Raw genomic sequence first — 17,717 nt, 5'->3', positions numbered from 1 at the left:
CATGGAGTACCTCAAAACCCAATGCGACTGGGCTTCACTACGAGGTTATACCTCCATCAACTACATGGAGGGAGATGTTGATAGTGTGGGTAACATCCTCGAATTCTTTAGATCAGATTACAGGCGTTCTTGACAAGCTGGATCTTGGCTGTGTCAGTATTCGCCGCCTAGTACTTCTCTGTCATTGAATGCGTAAACTAAGAGCAACTTCGAAGGCCTTGTATAAACATAAAAGGTAAATCTCTCACGATGAGTAACCTAGCTTGAACCACACAACGCCGCCCATATGTTAACCTATGTGGTCATCTCACTGATGACTTGGCCACAGAAATGCGCTCATACTCGCATTCCGAACTTCTTAGAGGCTAAACTAATAGCGAGCCAACCGATAGAACCTCAACATGACCACAACGGGCTTCTTAGTACTTGGACGCCTGTAGCAACCGTTTTCTTCGTTGATTGCAGCATGAGGTAGAGACACGATTTACCTTGATGCCCACATGACTCGCCGCCGTCAAATCATGCAGAGTCGCACAGTGATTACTATTCATCGTCGGAGTATGAAATCAAGGTCGCCGAGGCTGGCAAATTGGTGTCGTTGGGCCTCAGGGTAAGAGGCTTTGTTAGGCCGACTCGAACAACCAAGATATTGAGCCAGGAATTACAATCAGTGTTATATTGACGCGTACAGAGGATGTCTTTTCTGATGACGGCAGCGCAGGTAGGGTGGCATAGACAGACACCTCTCATCTGATACGGGAGGAGTTTCTTATCAACTGTTAAGTCCCGTTTCAGAACCGTGGGGATGTGGAAGCCCTGAGGCCGCCGGAAATCATATTTCGAGAGTGAACCCCGGAATGAACCATATGCTCATCATCTTCTCCCAACCTTCCCCTGCCTACTAGGTAAAGAGTCCATGATGTTATTTACTTAACGTCACGAACGTGAAGCATGTAGGGCACCAGTTTCGTGGCCATTTTGCCAATATTAGACATTAACTCATTGTTTAGATATGTACGAAATAAAGGTGCCCTTTCGGCGATCAGGTAATGGAATCTATCATCTCGCCGTGCTCGCTGAAACGGTAAACTCGACCTCTTTGGTGATACCGTCATGCCGCGACGGAATAATCTCATCCGAACTGGCTTCCCCAGCATGTATGAAGATGTTGCGATCATGGACACTCTGGTTCCTGGTACCAGACTTGAGTGACCGTCCGTTATGGCTTCTCCAGCCCGATCCACCTTGATCTCCAAGCATGATGCTTCCAGGCTCGGGTCCTCCCTTATACTTGGTGCTCGTGTTGTTTGATGATAGGAGAGAACCGAATAGGGGCTTGAGTTTCTGTCGCATCCATCCCCATGTGCTTGGCAGGTTGGACGTGACGACAGCGACGAATGACTCTCGGACAGCCCACGAGGATCCTTCTTGAGGTCCAGTGCGGGGGTTCTGGGAGAGTCAGCCTTGGTAGCAGTGCCGACGATTACCGGGACATACCTTGAGAATAAGAATGCATCGTAGCAGACCAGCGACCATGACAAAGATTCCACCAGAGAAGAGTACCACGAGGCCATACTTTTTGACCGTCGGAATGCGGGCACCCCATAACATGGGAAGTGGAATGAGAAGGAGATATGTGTCGGTGACGATGTTGAGAACAACTATAATGAAGATGTAAAGCTTTGAGGAGGCAGCTTGGCAGAGGTCTAAAGGTGGTCAGCTCAGATGGCCCTCGGAGCAAGGATCGAGATAGAGAGGATGAGACATACTTCCTGGGTCAGGATTGATCTGCCAAAAGCGGTGGAACGGATGGCAGCTGAACAAAATGCAACAGATGATGACGATATAGGTCGCGATGATCAGGCCAAAGCCAATGTGGATTCGGATCTTGTAATTGGCAAGTCCAGACTGTGGTCATTAGCACTGCAGCGTATTCCACACACAAGTAAACCTACCGTGAGTCGAAAGTAGAATGCGCACAGCGCACCCTTGATGACCCATAGAACAGACGCGTACATGGCCCAACCGGCGACCTGGATCTTGGATCCGCCAACCCTACGATAAGCTTGTGTTAACCGGGCCCTCCCGTACGAATCAAGCGCCACACTAACCTCCACGCGTATTCCTCGCTGTCTGGGGATAGGGACGCTCGCTCCTCGTCCGTCATGGCACTGTTGGTGTATCCGTGGTACTTTGCACTGACCGTATACGCGAGGGCCGTCTCGATCGAGTAGGGTATAATCGCCAGCAGCATCAGGTAATCGTCGGCCTCGAAGTTGCGGATGCCCACTTGTCGGATACGGGCGTATGTGCGGAGGATAATGACCATGATACCCACCGAGAGGAGGGTAAAGGCCTCGGCGGCAAACGACGTAATGTCCCTAGCCATGGCGGGAAACGGTGATGCTGAAAATCGCAGAATCAGGGACAAGAGAGCACGCGCAGGACGCATGGGAGCGGCCTCTTTAACATCAACACCAACGCATGCTTACGGTCGCCACCTCCAGGGCTCATCCAGGCACACGTCGACATGGACCATCTTGGCTGCCCCCGCAAGAGTCCACCGTCGCTGAGACGCCAATCGTGGTTCCGAGGCCAAATCTTCACGGCAATGATGCGCGGCAGGATGTGAGACGGCATGGGATGAACCCCTGCTAGCCAACGGGAATTACCAGAAGCCGCCGGGCCTCCCCATCTCTTTGACTGCGCGGAGGCTCCCACGGGGTACCAGTCTCCACTACTAGGTCACTATCTAAGTTGTTCTGTAGCTGCGTGGCAACTTGTTAGTCCTATATCTCGATTTGGGTGAGGGAAGTGAGATACCATTCATAATTGGCTGAGATCCCTGCAAGATACCCAATGGGGGCCTTCGCGCAGTCAAAGAGATTCCCAGCGAGAGGGAGATCGACATTGCGCTAACCCGCTATCTGCAAGGCACGAGTCATTCGTCGTCAAAGCGTTCCATGCTAAATCCCTGCTGATGGCCTCGAGAAAAACGTGGCCGCGAGTAAGGAGTGTTTCTTCTCCATGCTGTCTAACCAACAGATTCCCTACCGTGCCAATGGGAATGGCTCCTCCTGGCATGTCATTTGAGGCCGGAAACACGCCACGTGGAGGTACGGTTGTTGCCGACCTGGATGTAGCATCGAGCGCGAACTTGGGTAGAGACCTTGACACAAGAGCCTCATCAGAAGCAGCGGCAGTGTCGCTCAGAGATGGCCAGCGAATCTCGGCAGACGTTTTCCACCGTAGCGAGGACTTTGCCGGGCGGATCTGTTCCGCCGAGTAGCTAAAACTCAGGGGGGATCTCTTGTGTGAAGTGAGAGAATCTCCATGGCTGGCCCTGGAAGAGCACGCTTCACCTGTGGCGTGATGGATCCCCATCATCCACTCTGCACTCTTTTGTTTATCTCCATCCATGGTTCAGGGGCTTTTCTTTCCTGAGGCTCACGTTTCGGTCGACATCCGAGTCATGATTTTGTCATGGTGTGCTCAGCAGGACAAAACAGAAAAAGCCCCATCCCCGCGAACCCCATAGTTATGCGCTGGATTTGTCACTTGGGAGGTCGCTGGGTTTTTTGCTTTTGTTTCCGGAGAGCCAAGGATCTAGCTAGTCGTTAGTGCGAGAGGCTACGCCTTATTCATCGCAGCGACATCCGTGCAGAGTCCCGCCAGTCCTATCTCGCGATCAGGCTTCAATCGGATTCTCTGGAGCCGTGGCGGATGAAGCACCCGAGGCGTCGGATCATGCACTAGTGGTAGGTAGCCCTACCTATTCCAAGGGGCTCTAGGACACAATGACGTTAGGACATTGCGGTGTTCCACCCACGCGGATACTTGTTACCCGCTGAGGAGCCGCATCCGCAGTGTCGATCAGCACCCTGAAGAATGTCAACAGGGGTCTTGCAGCTTCCGAGGTACAATTTGTGAGCCTTTATATCTGGACTGTAGGTCCAATGAGCGCTACTTTAGATTCTCGACGTGTAGACACTGCGTTTGGGCCCAAGCTTGTTACAGCATGTTAGAGAGTTATCGCCATCGCAGAGTCGGAACACAGCCGCACCACGACTCAGTCGAGTTCAGGTGTCTTCCACTATCTTCTTTAATCTCACCCAGTTCTAGTACATGCCTAGTAGGGTTAAGTTGGCTTGTCCAAAGCTCTTGGCAGCCAAACCTGGTCCGCGAAAGTGTCGGCCTTTGCTGTAGGTGTTCGAAAGCCATTAAACAGATACAGGTGGTTGAAGATGCGCCGGACTGTCTACCTGAATCAAAGTGAAACAAATTAATATGAAACTGTTGTTTGCACGGCTCGTTACAGAATCCTCACACCTTGGTTGTTGGCTCCGTGTCTCAGTTCAACCAATGTCTGAGGATGCTACCCTACACCTGGCGGCCCTAAAGCTGAGCTCCTGACACCTAGACTCATGATCTAGTATCGTACCTATGTGGCAATGAAACATCCGATTAAGGGCTCATGAGTTTATTTTAGGGCACAAGCAGAGAAAGCACGGTCGCTAATGACAGTGTGGCTTCTAGGTTCGTTCGCTGAGCTGGCTGGGGCTGGCAACAACACCACGACGTGACAGTTGAGCTACAACCGGAAGCTGCCTAGGAGAACATTTACCTTGGCTTCTATAATGAACGAACAAATCCTGGCTTAGCAGACTGGCAATTCGCATTTGAAGCACACAAGTGTATGCGAACGAGTTTTCACTGAGCGCCTTACCCGCCGTGCTCGTTGCGACGAACAATGTCGTGAGCAAGACCTAAAACTGTGTTCAGAGAATGAGAGGCATGAAAATATCATGTTAAGAAATATTCATATTCGCGTATTTTGCGTTGGGCGATGAAACGTGGAGGTGTGCCATAGGTGGATGTTCTCAGTGAATCAGATCTACGCCTCATCTCATTTGTTCAGGGTTACCATTGCCATCTCAATTTCGGTTACCATTGGGGATACAAAGCGAGAAAGCTGACAGTTCCGAAAGAGTCGAACAAAACTGGGGCATGAACAACCGAGGCAAAGGGTCCGTTTTCCCTGGAGATGTTGAAGAGAGGATCTCCGATCTTACTGTCTCTTAGTAAGCAGCGTGATTGGACCTTAAACCACATGTTTATCTGCTGTAAACCATAGGGAGTCGTGCAAGGGACATCTACTAGAGGGTTGAAAGATGAGGTCCAGAGCAGAGCCATTGATAGGTGGGCATTGGCGACAAGTTCTTTTGGGGTGGACTATAGAATTCACTTGAAGTCCCAGTTGATCTGAGCTATGAAGTCTTGTGAAATGTTTCTTAGCGGGCAGATGCACGACTGACTATTCATCAAACGGGTTGCTTAGAGAAAGAAAATCTGCCAAGCTAGGTCTGGGGATTCAGTTGAGAAAAATTCACTGGAAACTGTTGGTATTTGCCCAACTTGGCATTAGGCATAATTGCAAGCGAGGTAATTTACCCGTAGGATCAAACAAGGCGTAGTCAATGCTACCTAAATTGTGCCAAGATCAGGTGCTGTGCTGTTAAGACGGTTCAACGGCACAAAAGCTCATTACAATGGCCTGTATAACAGGGATATCTCGGACCCTGGCCACTGACAGTTGGGCTTTCTCCCCACTCTTCAAGTGCAGCACGGCGCAGCCCAATCACGGCAACTCTTGGCAACTGATCCCCTGATGAGACCCCAATGGCAACTGACGAATGACTCTTTAGCATTGCCTCGCCTGACTTTGCCCCTGAAGGAGCGAAACGGTGCCCAGAGTTTGCCTTGGGCTGTTTTTCAGAAGCGATGCACGAGTATATGTCCAAGCACAAATCCACATTTCCCTTGCAACGACAGTTCCACATGGCGCGGATCAATTTGTCAAGATGTATCTCCAACGTATTGGCGCCGTCGTCGCCTTTCTCTGCTTCTTCCTAGGTGGGCATGTGTCCAGCAGGTTCAAAACTCTGTCGAACTGACTTTTCTTTTAGAAGCTGTCTGGGCGGCGGGATGTGCTAATATCACAATCAAATCTCAGGATGACGCTGATGAAGTTCGAAAGAACTGCAAAGACATCCAGGGATACCTGACTTTTGATGACTACCTCGACGAGTCCATCAATCTCGATGGTATCGAGTTCATCAACGGGGATATCAGGTACACGGGAGATTCCGAATGGGGGAATGCAACAGAAATCGGCGGACCGTATCCCACGACGTTGAAGCCCATCACAATCGAATGTTCAACACTCAAGACGGTCAACGGCTCCATCTACTTCTGGGCCTTTGAGGGCCTCTCGGAGTTCTTACTTCCCAAGCTCACTAGAGTCGAGGAGTCTTTTACCCTTCAGCGCATGCACTACCTCAGAAAGCTCGACATTACCAAACTCACGCACTTGGGGTCCTTCAACATCGAGGCGAACCACCTCACTGAACTGAAACACGAGGGGCTCAAGGGTTTCACAGACGGCGCTTTCTCGCGAAGTATTCGGTTCTGGGGCATTAGGGTCTCATCTGTCGACAGCTGGTTCAAGTATCCCCTGACAGCCATTGCTCGAGATTCGGAGTATGATGACCTCACGTCGTGGGCGCCCGTGCATATCGACGCCAACCGCATTCCAAAAATCAAAAGCGTCACCATCGGATACGCAAACACCAGCAAGATCTGGGTCGAGGGAAACGACACTGAGCTCACGCTCGGCAGCTCAGAAACTGAGACGATGAATATTGGGTTCCTGCAACTTCAGGGCGACCTCACCAAGATCACACGCGCACCCAACGTCAAGGAGATCAATGTCGGCCAGCTATATTTTAGAGGTTCTTCTTTGAAGGAGATTGACCTAACCATATTTGACAAGATTACCAACCTCACGATTTATGACCATGGAAATCTGCAGAGGATTCGAATGCCAGCCAAAGCCGTCGACTGGGAGGACATGACAATCAGTATTGAGATGAACCAGAACCTCACCCTTATATCAGAGTATCGCGACCCCGAGAACAAGACAGACCAGTTCTGGTACTGGCCTAAAGGAAACATCAGCAGAATCAGCATCATGGGTAACCCTCTCTCCACCGGATTCTTGTGAGTTTATCCTCATCCTCTGACTGTTTGAACCATCTAATGCCTGTGTTTTTAGCGACTCATTCCTCGCAGCCCGCAACGGCTCTAACCCGCCAAAGGTCCTGGACTCTTTCTACTTGGAACAGGCTCCACTCCAATGGTCAGAACCGATGGGATTCAACTGCACGCCCTTTGAGGAGCTTTATAATAAGTCTGTCCTTCCCAAGGACTATAAATGCATAAACTACGACTCACTGTCTTCTGCGAGTCACGTCTGGATGAGTTGGGGCTTTGTCGGGGTAGCGTTTCTGTCGAGTGTTTTCTATTTATCCTAGCGGGTAAGCTGTATTAGTATTAATATGGGAATATGTAGTGTCGCGATTCAGTGACTTGAGGAGACATCTCACGAATAAACATCTTGCATGTTTGTAGTACGAAGAAAGTCTCGGCTAACTGCCTGCATTCCGTCTATTGGCAATAGTCGCAGCCACGCTGCATGTGGTTCGCGTAGCGCCAAGCCTCTCTGGGCCAGAACGCAAGTCTGGGCCTTGTGGTATTGGGCCTAGATCGCAGCAATATCGCCCACCTGAATATCTGGATACAGATCTCTGTTTAGTCAGTGGCTGGCTGTCGTTTTTCAGCCAGCGCCAGTTCCCTCAAGTGGAGGGGCAAGCCCAGAGCTGCATAAAAAGACGGCCATCTCCTCGACCACGTTGAAGGTGACGGCCATCTTTAGCTTGCCTGTTTGTCGTAGGTATATTTTCCCATTAGCCAAGAATGTCTCTCTCTGGTGGTACTGACCGGGCCGCAACCTGGAAGCTGTCGGATCCTGGAACCTCTCAACCCGTCGAGTCGACAGTGTTTCCTGACGATGGCACTCAGGATGGAGAGTCCGTTTTTGACCCGGATATGCGGATTCTAGTCGATCGCGCCGATTTCCAGGATGGTGGAAAGTACCGCTGTAGGTAATCTTATTGAAGCGAGACAAACCCCCAGCTGACAGCTCTTGCTTGGTTCCAGCCATTGTCAAGATCCAGAGTAGGTTCGAGAACCCAAACACGGGCCACTCTATCTGGAAAATAGGGACCGGCTTGCTCGTCCGCCCCGACCTCATCGTCACGGGTGGCGATGTCGTCTACTCCACGAGCCTCGACCTCGGTGCGTGCACGCAAATGAAGTGCTACATCGGCTACAACGGACGTGACTCTGTCAAGTCTCCTGGGGTTCAGAGCCGATATGGTGTCAACGTCGCCACGACGGCCAAGTTGGTTGAGACGAACCAGAACCGCTCGCGCGACGTGGCATTTATACAGATAAATCGCCCGTTCGAGGGCAATCTCGGCACTTTCAAGTTCGAGGCCACGCCCTTGTCAGGTGAAAATGTCAAACTCGGAGTTGTCGGATATCCCGGCGACAAGTCCTTCGATGATGAGCGCGGCGGGCAGATGTACGCCGAGTTCGCCAACACCAGCTACGACCTCAGCAAGAGTTCTCGTAACTTGATCGAGTATCAGGTCTCTACATTCGGGGGTAAGTTGTCCTTCACACACGTTGATCATTTCTGACGGCCGCATCAGGGCAAAATGGGGCTCCTATTTTACAAAAGGATGGTAGACAGATTGTTTCTATTGGCACCCACTGCCACGGCGACAGTGAGCACTGCATCTCGGGTACCTCGATTGGCAACGAGTACGGAAATAACTATGACAGCTACATTGGCCTTTTTAATGATCCATCAGCCTTTGGAAATCAAGTCAACTTCGTCGAGGTGCCGCCTCAGTGACGGCGAGTATAATGCTAGAGTGAGTAACGTGTCTACCTACCTACCTAGATTTTGATCAAGAGGGGATGTAATGAGAGCATTGATTCGAGGGGTTGATAGCGTGTTTTTCTCTAAATGCAATGCATCTATATACCAAGCTACAGTTTTCGCTCATCAAGCCAACTCCAAAGACGCTGAATTGCGGTATAACGAACCTGGCCCACAAAGGAAAAGTAATCCTCGAGAGCAAAAGACGCCTCCGTGATGAGTCGGCAAGCGAGTCGCATGGCAGTCCACATCATTGTTAGGCATATCATGATTGCTGCTGCTATGACCAGTCCCGGCCTAGAGGCTGTCATGGGTGAGTAAGGATTATTGATGACGTCTGCAGAAGCATCTCCTCAGCTAAAGAGAGGTGCTGGAGGCATTTATCATAAAAACTCAAAATTGGTGGTCCCCTAAGGGCCTGGCAGGGTTGACTAAACTCGCGGGACAAAGGCCTAAGAAATCATTACTTAGCAACAGCCAGTTTCCGCATCTGCAACCCAGTTCTGCCAATGGCGTAATCGGTTCTGTCAAGCTACCCCCGGTCATTTAAGGGGTTAGGGGCCTCGTCAGCCCCCGGATATGTCTTGCCATGGCAGGAGTGTCAAAGGGAGAAAGCAATTGGTGTCACCCGCGGACATATCCGCGGATACACGATTAAAAAAAAAAAACCAACTTGAAGATTAGGTATTGCGGCTGTGGAAAAGCAAATCAGATAGACAATCGAGATCAAATGGGGCTGTGCAGAAGTCTGGGCGTAATCCTTGGCTCCTTTTTCTCCAGGATAGGCTGACGTTATAAATGTCGTCCGCGGACATGTCCGCGGATTGAATCACAAAGATCCTTCACTTCGTGCCAACTATGTCACTGACTGTGTTGATAGTTGGCTCAGTGAAATTGTATATAATGTGTGTTCTGCAACGTGTATCTGTCTGCTTCTGCCTTGAATACAGTATCCCAAGCCTTAACAGAACTCAATCAACTTCTTTAACCAACGCAAGCAATTCTTACAATGCTCCCAAAACTTATTCTTGTAATCGTGCTGACGGTCGTGCCACTGGCACATGGTTAGTACTTCGTCCATCTTAGCCCTATTGAGTATTAATGCTGATATTGGGCTTGAAGGTCAAGCTGCCAGTTCTCAGAACCAGACTCTAAGCGAGGTTCAAATCCAAGAAGCTTTAGAGGGCATCGCCAACACTTTCCGACAGTGGCCCGAGGCGCCACTATACCACTGGCCAGAGGAAGAAGGTCTCGAGTATGAAAGCGTCACATTCCCCTCTGAGGACGGCGTCCCACTTGAGGGCTGGTTCTTTCCATGCAAAGGATCTCACAAGGTTCTCATCATGAACCATCCTCGTCTGTTCAACCGAGCTGGCCTTCCTTCGCACATCGAGCCCTGGAACACATTGACAGCTCCGTCTGGCAATAACATTGACGTCAACTTTATTCCCGACTACAAGATTCTGCACAATGCCGGGTACAACATCCTGACTCATGACTTCCGCAACTACGGTCTCAGTGGCAGAGCAAACGGCGTCCTCTACTCGGGCGGACGATATGAGTCACGAGATGTAATTGGCTCCATCCGCTATATTCGTAACCGCCCAGACACACGCAACATGACCCTTGGCCTGTTTCCTCGCTGCATGGGCGGCAACGCAGCCTTTCATGCCATATCGAGGCTGCCCGAAGAGTTCGAGGACATCCGCGTCATCGTCACACCACAGCCCATCTCAGCAAACATGTCTACGCGGGTAGATCTAGAGCGTCGCGGTATACCACTGAGCTACATGGACGACCTGGACAAGATGGTCTTTTGGCGCACGAGTCTTCATCTTGCACAGTTCTCGCCTATCCCCGCGGCCAGGAGCGTGACAATCCCGACATATATCTACCAGGTGCACGACGATATCAACACACGACCCGAAGATGTTCAGGCTATCTTTGACGCTATTCCGATTCCCGAGAAGAAGCTTTTCTGGATTGAGAACACCACTCGGCGCTGGGACGCATACCTCCATTTCCAGCAACAACCAGAGGATATCTTGGCCTGGTTGGAGAAGTACATGGACTAAGTCAAGTGGGAATAGTCAGGGAACCCTGATACATGTCCCAGCAGTTGATTGTGCTATCATAGGGTGAGAGCTATTAAACATGTCCTTCTAGCCTGAGTAGGCGGTAGTTATCATCTAAAAGGGTTTATAGTTTTCTCTATTTTTGCTATGGTAGACTGCTATTCTTAGTTTAACATTTAGGTAGTTTCCCTTTCACTTTCACGCGTAGAGGGTTTACGATCTTCTGGCTCAGTTAACCCATCGAGGGCCGGGCTTCAACTATAATAAAGAACACATTATCAACACATCATAGCATCATATCTCAATGCTAACATAGTGGCCTTTTGAAATTAAATGCATTTTTATGAGAAACTGCCATTTTCGCTGAGAACTATGGTTTTTCTAGATATCACCATATGTGAGTTTTGTTCCCAAATAATATCCCTGTTAAAACAAGTCTATGATTGGGTTTGGTTTAACCACAAAAGAAGTGCCTCCATGCATACCGAGCTTTTTCCTGGTCTTTACCTCGTCTTCAGTAACTGATCATCCCCCTCAGAGAAGCTCACCTTTACATGGCATCCGAACACCTTTCCACAGCAAGGAAGTCCAGAGGCTAATCTTAACCTCCTCTTTTAGCCAGTTGGAGAAATGACAAGCCCATACGAGGTGAAAACTCCATATGCAGTACTAGGCATAGGTATTACAAATCACATCCTAAGCGTAAGATATGCTGAAGCGGTCGATAGTTTCGAGACCTGAGACTCGAGGACAAGGCTAGAAAGCTAAACAGAGAATCAAATCATATTGAAAATCAGTGATAGAGCAAAGACGTCGGCACCACAGTCTACTTTATATCCCTCGACCTCATCAGCATTCACTTCAGCCGGTCTCCTCTACCTCCCTAGTATCAGCCCATCACGGAACGTCTCACTCGGCTACCCATACTTGTCCCTCATACATGGCTCCCTCTGTGCCGGGCGGATACCAACCAACAGGTGAAGGCGAATGTGGGAATGACTGGAATGGCCACTTTGTCCCTCCTCGACCAAAGTCCTCAGGAGGATTGCGATGAACGGTCCAGGTTGCGACTTCGGTGTCTATATTGTGGACATAGTCTGGAAATCGGCACTGCCCCATGGGTGGAGGCCCGCCGTGGATGCAGTTCTGGATTGCCGTGCCATCAGGCGCCTGGCCAGTCTCCCTGTTCTGGGTGCAATGATGTCCATAGACACAATATGGCAGGTCACAGGCATGCCCCTTTTCGCAGCAGAGCCGTCTCCTAAGGGCGCGGAGGATGCTGATGTTTTCTTCCGTTCTGGGCATATCGTGTGTGTACGTACAGTTTGGCTGGCAGCTCCCCCCTAGGAGGTAGTAGCTGTTGCATGGACGGTAGTTCTCTACCTCGCTGAATTTCTGTCTGTCATACTTTGGTACTACTTCGCCGGCAGCGACGTCAATCCTTAGACCCTTGGCGTTGCGACGGATTGTGACTTGTGGCCGTGGGGAGGCCAGCGCGAGATTCAACATGTTTGCGTGCTTTGCAAAGAATCCCTCGACTGGCTGGCAGCAGCGGCCGAAGAGCGACGGGACATCATTGTTGATGGATGATGCCGTCTGATCAATGAGACAGAGCCTCAGACTCAGTTGGTTTGCCTTTGGCCGTGCATCTGGGTCATCCCTGTTGCACATTTCGGCAATGAGCGTCCGTAGTTCGGCCCCAACATGCAAGCCCGGTGTTTGCGATATCAGGCTCCTCAAGTTCTCGTAGACCCGTCCCAGAGAGTACACGTCGCCAGAACGACCTGATGGGACCTCGGGAGGGCGATAGCCATCTGTGCCAAAGGTATCAGCCGTCTTGGAATTGTCCTCGTGGCCCCAGGCCTTGGAACCGTCAAAGTCGGTCAGCCGAATCCCGTCAAGGATGGTCGTCTCCCCGCCTTGCTGACCGTCCTTTGCCACCGAGTATTGACCATTGCTCGGAAAGATGAGGATGTTGGATGGTTTGATGTCCTTGTGCCGAACGCCCTGGCCGTGCATATATGAGACGGCTTCGGCCAAGCAGCCAAAACTCGCGGCGACGCGACGACCAGCCTCGAGCACGATATCGTCGAGTTTTCCGGTGGGCGTGAGAGCTGTGTTGGTGATGAGAAGGAGCCGGTCGACATGCAACCCGGTTTCGGTTGGAACGTCGATTACGGGAGTCTCGGGGTTTGCTTTGTAGTATCGCAACACCAAGTAAATATCGTGCATAAACTCTCTCAGAGAGCAGACCGCGACCGGCCAGAAGAGGACCTCGAGTTGCTGTGGGCTTCCATACGTGTATGATCCGACTAGTTCAATGATATGCTTATGTCGAAGTCGCCTCAGTACCTGGACCTCTTTGCGCAGCTCAATCACATCCCTCTCCCTCTGGGTGCTCATAGGCCCGACGTTATAGGTCTTCTTTGCTAGGGACGTTCCACGGCATTTCACCTCTGTGACGGTGCCATTGCTCATGCCCAAGTGCCTGCCAGGAGTCAATGGTGGAGGATCTTCTCCAAAGTCGACGTGGCGACTGACGCTGCTGCCGCTCATGCTCCAGTCTTGCATAACCATGTCATTGAACCCCTCAACTAGCTTTTGGACAAGGCCATGGAGCGTTGGCTCGGGGGCTGCAGTCTGCGTCATCTCGGCGCTTGTGAAGTGTGATTGTGAACGGGGTAGGTGAAATGTGGGAGAAGAAGCTGGTACCCAGTCCCTAGGCAGAGTCAGTGACAGCGTTTTATATCCTCAGGCGGAGGGCTAGGCCGTCATTCAAGCTGCAGGCCCAGGTACAGGCCTTTCCGCTGTCATGAGACAAAACGGTCAGCCAACAGTTGCACTTGTCGCCCCTCTAGCCAAGAACAAACGAATTATCATGGCGCTTGTGGGTCAATGGCGGTTATCATCGTCTATTCTAAAAATAACATGGAAGTCATTGGGGGAATTGCGCTGAATGCATTGTTAGGGCAATCATATAACCGCCAGCCTCGTGCGGCTGAAGTTGGGTTATGCCCATAGGTAGGTAAGTTATTCGTGTGCTGTTGGGGGCGCGTACATCAAGCTGCAGGTGGCGTTCACTGGGCTACACATAGCCAACCAATGATTCCGCCAGAGGTTGAAAGCCTGCAGCCTTTTTGGTTGGTATTTGCAGCAGCTGAAATGCAGCAGCTGTCTTAGCAACATGGCCTTGTGACATCGGGATGGATGGACGGCATTGACTTGGCGTAACTCCTGCACTAGTTGCTTTTGGTTACGGCTCGTTTGTCCGTGGGTCTGTCTATACAGACAGGGCAAAAGTCGTCAAGGCCAAGACGGCTCTCAACTCTCGTGCCAGCCTTGAGGGAATCCTTTGACGCGTGATATCCATCCAGCGTTAAAAGACACCCAACAAGAAACTCTCCCCTTGTCAATTTTCGACCAAAACTGGAGTGTGGAAAACTTTGATTGTAACTTATCTAGACACTCAATATCTAATCTATCGAGTCGCATGCTGCTTCAGGTACTCCTAAGGAAACGCGTGAGTGAAGAGCTGGTTTCCACTCTCATCATATCTCTTGGGAATAACGTTTTGAACACCCTTGATGTCCCTTGGCTCAAAATCCAGCATAGAGCCTCCATGAGCGAGCACATCCGATCCGTAGTTCTCCTTAATCCAGTAGGAAAGCATATCCATGCCAGCTACGGCACCACCGCCAGTCCAGATGTTTCCGTCAACAACCCACTTCTTGTCGCTGACCCAATTGACGTTGGGATACGTTTGCTTCATCAGATTGAACGCCAAGTTGTTAATGGTGGCATTCTTTCCGTCCAAGACACCTGTTGACGCCACAACTGCTGCGCCGGTGCAGTTGGTGAAGAGCAGCTTTCCAGCAGCAACGTGCTTTCGAAGAAAGTCGGCATGCTTAGGGTGCAGCTTGAAGTTGACAGGGTCAGGACCTCCAAGCAAGAGGATGTCGAGCTCGGGGCAGTCATCCACAGTCGCGGAGGGCACAATGGTGAGGTCGCTCGAGAGCAGCTGGAAGGGCTCTTTATCGACGCCGATGTGGTGAAAGATGAATTCGGGGGCACGGGAAATCGTCTCATCCGTTACTCCACTCAAGGGCTGGAGCGCTTTCATGTACCGCTTGGTGCAGGAGTTGAGGATGTCGATTGGGCCAAGGACATCGATGGCCTGGTAGTCGTAGAGGAGAGCGCCGATGTGGAGGGGAGCCATTGTGTATTCGTGTAGAAGAGATGATATAGAAGAGGGGTAATAGAGGATGAGTAACCTGAGAATGATAGAGTGAAGTGCTGGAGGGATTCAGATCTTATATAACCTTAGATCTGCATGCATGGGTTGCGCCTCATGCTGCAACAAGGTGTGTATACCCGGGAAGGCTCGGTGTTTAAGCATGTATCCTTACTGGCTCGGTTCTTGATACCTAGACGGGAATTAGTGTCATCAACTCCATGAAAGACGTGAGAATTAGGGGGGGCTGGGTCTGAGGAGTCGGAACATCGGGTGAATGGGAGTGAGAAATAGGCCGTGGGGTTTCGGAGGAATCAAAGACATTAACGTGAAACACGTAATAGCTAGGCAGAGTTTCCGAAGGGCTTCGGGTCATAAAAACGACGATATAACAGTTCCTCCAACCACGCTACATAGTTTCGGCCCGGTGGTTGAACAATACATTCTCCCAGCCCTATCAAATAGTACCTAGTGTTTAGTTATGTAATTTTGAGAAGCTGGAAACCTGAACTTGAAAATAAATTTTCTACGCGAATTCCCATTGTCTTCGGGCCCTCGCAAGACAAATTGTGGGGTTGAGATAACATCCGGGGCTCATCGGATCTTAACGAATTGGCCCGACCCCGACTTCGCCAAGGGTAAGCGAACAGTCAGCCGACAGAAGTGAGACTCTGGATGTGACGGTGTTCCCTGTCAGTATTATTTTGCTCGCGAATGAAATCCCTGTTTTGAATTCTTCTCACAATGCAGATTCCCGACCTCGAGTGATCCAGTGTTGCAAGGAGCATGAGGTTTGCGAATAGTCGCATTTCTGCCGCTAGGGTTCTGTCACCACAACTACTTTCTTGTGCGTGAGAAAACAGTATCGTCGCTATTTCCCACTCGTTCTGGGTAATGAATTGATTTAGGACGCAAGCTATCAGAATTTTGGGATACACCCCCTTACCAAGCAGGTGGTCAACTGCAGTTCTGAATGTACGGATTGTGAGGGAGGAAGAGCGTCTAACACAGATGTCACCAACCTTGGCCGCTCAATCTAGGTAGTACGTCATGTCGAAACTGATAGGGCAAATGACATTGGAATTTGTTCAGGAAACGTTGCGTACAGTGAAGGAATGGCTTCCTTGACGGAACATCGGCACATCTAATGCGTCTATGGGAGCATCGGGGGCTCTGAGCTGAGCTTCCAAATACTCTGTGGGCAATCTCCCTGGAATAATGTTCGCCATCAATGGGAGGTTTTGAAAACTAATTCATACAAAAATAGTATGGGATACGATGCGACAGGGTATCTGGGTCCTGATATCGCGGATGGTGGCCCTTAAGGTCTATCATCTCCGGCATCATAGATACCTACCTAGAAGAACCACCACAACCACCGCGAGGAATAGGTATGATCCTTAAGTACAAATATGGGTATTTCGAAACAGATTAAGACGAGATACGAGTTGATTCCGGTCCGTCAGCCGTCAAAGAGTTGAAGGGATTGGCGCCTACAGGTTAGGGCCACCATCCTCTCTCTTCAACCAACAGGAGAACGGTTACCGGCTCCGCCGCGAGTAATCTGAAAGCACCTGAATAAAAATAGTCATAATGTCGTGACTAAATCGGGGACTCTGTTCAATACTACTGTCTTGAAGTTTGTTGCAGTAACCATCAAGGTGAGTTGCATCGTAGTGACCGACATCTGTGCTTACGAACTTTAACTAGTTTAACTCGGAGTTTAACTAGGAAATAGGTGGTTCCTACGAACCTCGGACAGAATTGAGAGAACGATGACGGCCGTATCGGACAGATTCCGGGCTGTTGCATCAAATTGCGATCGACCACTGGCTCTCTAGACTCTGGTGACGGCTGATACCTTGACGCAGCATTCCTTCATGCATATTGTCAACAAGTTGCGGGCTGACACTTGAGTCTTTGATCGCTGACTTTAACCTCGTGTTTCCTTTTTTTGCTTTTTCTCACATAGGCCCAATTGACCCAACTTGATAGGCATATTAGTACCGTGTGACTGGTTTTTCCAACTACTCGACAACTACTTCACCTTCGAGCAACTTTAATAGTTAATAGATACCTATTTATATTATATTGCAGTCTCAACTATGTAGCTGTGAAAGAAAGAATTACCTCTCGTCGGGTCCTTGCTCTCAAACTGTAGCGGAGGCCGGCCGCGGGACACGGTCGACGCTGATCCTCTAGTGGTGAAATGCACCATGCAACAGTGAAACTTCGACACTAGATGAATATGAGGGTTGCTGGATACTGTAACTATGCTGCGAAACAAAGCAGGGACGAGGATAGATTGTTAGTTGAAGTCAAATTCTCCGAACAATCCGACGCGTCGTTGGGAAGTGGCAAATTGTCTCTGTTTCTGCTTCAAGGTCCAAGACCATCGCGTTGGGGGTTGGACCCTTGAATTTTGGCTTGGCTGTCAAACCAACATCAAGATAACGCGGCTTGTAGAAATCCACGAATCGCATTTCTCCGAGGATTGCGTCTTCGCTCCTGTGCGCAAGCCACGCGAAACAACTACCGACAATTTGCCTCAACCACACAGGCC

At 50.2% G+C, this 17,717-nt stretch overlaps 5 protein-coding genes across 5 annotated transcripts; 3 read left to right on the top strand and 2 right to left on the bottom strand.

The window, feature by feature from the left end:
* Positions 1–1,059: 1,059 nt before the first annotated feature.
* Positions 1,060–2,389, bottom strand: NCS57_01340700 (uncharacterized protein; the record flags this gene model as incomplete). The annotated part of the gene is made up of 5 exons (XM_053063045.1): positions 1,060–1,449; positions 1,498–1,706; positions 1,770–1,908; positions 1,956–2,055; positions 2,112–2,389. 5 exons carry the CDS (start codon positions 2,387–2,389, stop codon positions 1,060–1,062), a joined length of 1,116 nt encoding a protein of 371 aa, XP_052907940.1.
* A 3,472-nt stretch (positions 2,390–5,861) lies between these two features.
* On the top strand, positions 5,862–7,373 carry NCS57_01340600 (uncharacterized protein; the record flags this gene model as incomplete). Its single annotated transcript, XM_053063044.1, has 3 exons — positions 5,862–5,913; positions 5,967–7,059; positions 7,115–7,373. 3 exons carry the CDS (start codon positions 5,862–5,864, stop codon positions 7,371–7,373), a joined length of 1,404 nt encoding a protein of 467 aa, XP_052907939.1.
* A 442-nt stretch (positions 7,374–7,815) lies between these two features.
* Positions 7,816–8,821, top strand: NCS57_01340500 (Serine protease; the record flags this gene model as incomplete). The annotated part of the gene is made up of 3 exons (XM_053063043.1): positions 7,816–7,999; positions 8,059–8,568; positions 8,616–8,821. The coding sequence occupies 3 exons, from the start codon at positions 7,816–7,818 to the stop codon at positions 8,819–8,821; spliced, it is 900 nt and encodes a 299-aa protein (XP_052907938.1).
* Positions 8,822–9,857: 1,036 nt separating this feature from the next.
* NCS57_01340400 (uncharacterized protein) lies at positions 9,858–10,923 on the top strand (the record flags this gene model as incomplete). The annotated part of the gene is made up of 2 exons (XM_053063042.1): positions 9,858–9,912; positions 9,971–10,923. The coding sequence occupies 2 exons, from the start codon at positions 9,858–9,860 to the stop codon at positions 10,921–10,923; spliced, it is 1,008 nt and encodes a 335-aa protein (XP_052907937.1).
* A 3,508-nt stretch (positions 10,924–14,431) lies between these two features.
* NCS57_01340300 (DJ-1 protein-PfpI domain-containing protein) lies at positions 14,432–15,139 on the bottom strand (the record flags this gene model as incomplete). The annotated part of the gene is made up of 1 exon (XM_053063041.1): positions 14,432–15,139. The coding sequence occupies one exon, from the start codon at positions 15,137–15,139 to the stop codon at positions 14,432–14,434; it is 708 nt and encodes a 235-aa protein (XP_052907936.1).
* Between the last annotated feature and the right edge of the window lie 2,578 nt (positions 15,140–17,717).

This window comes from Fusarium keratoplasticum, chromosome 11, assembly GCF_025433545.1.
Source record: "Fusarium keratoplasticum isolate Fu6.1 chromosome 11, whole genome shotgun sequence".
NCBI classification, from domain to species: Eukaryota; Fungi; Ascomycota; class Sordariomycetes; order Hypocreales; family Nectriaceae; genus Fusarium; species Fusarium keratoplasticum.
Note: the sequence above shows the minus strand (reverse complement) of the source record. Positions and strands in the feature narration are given on the sequence as shown.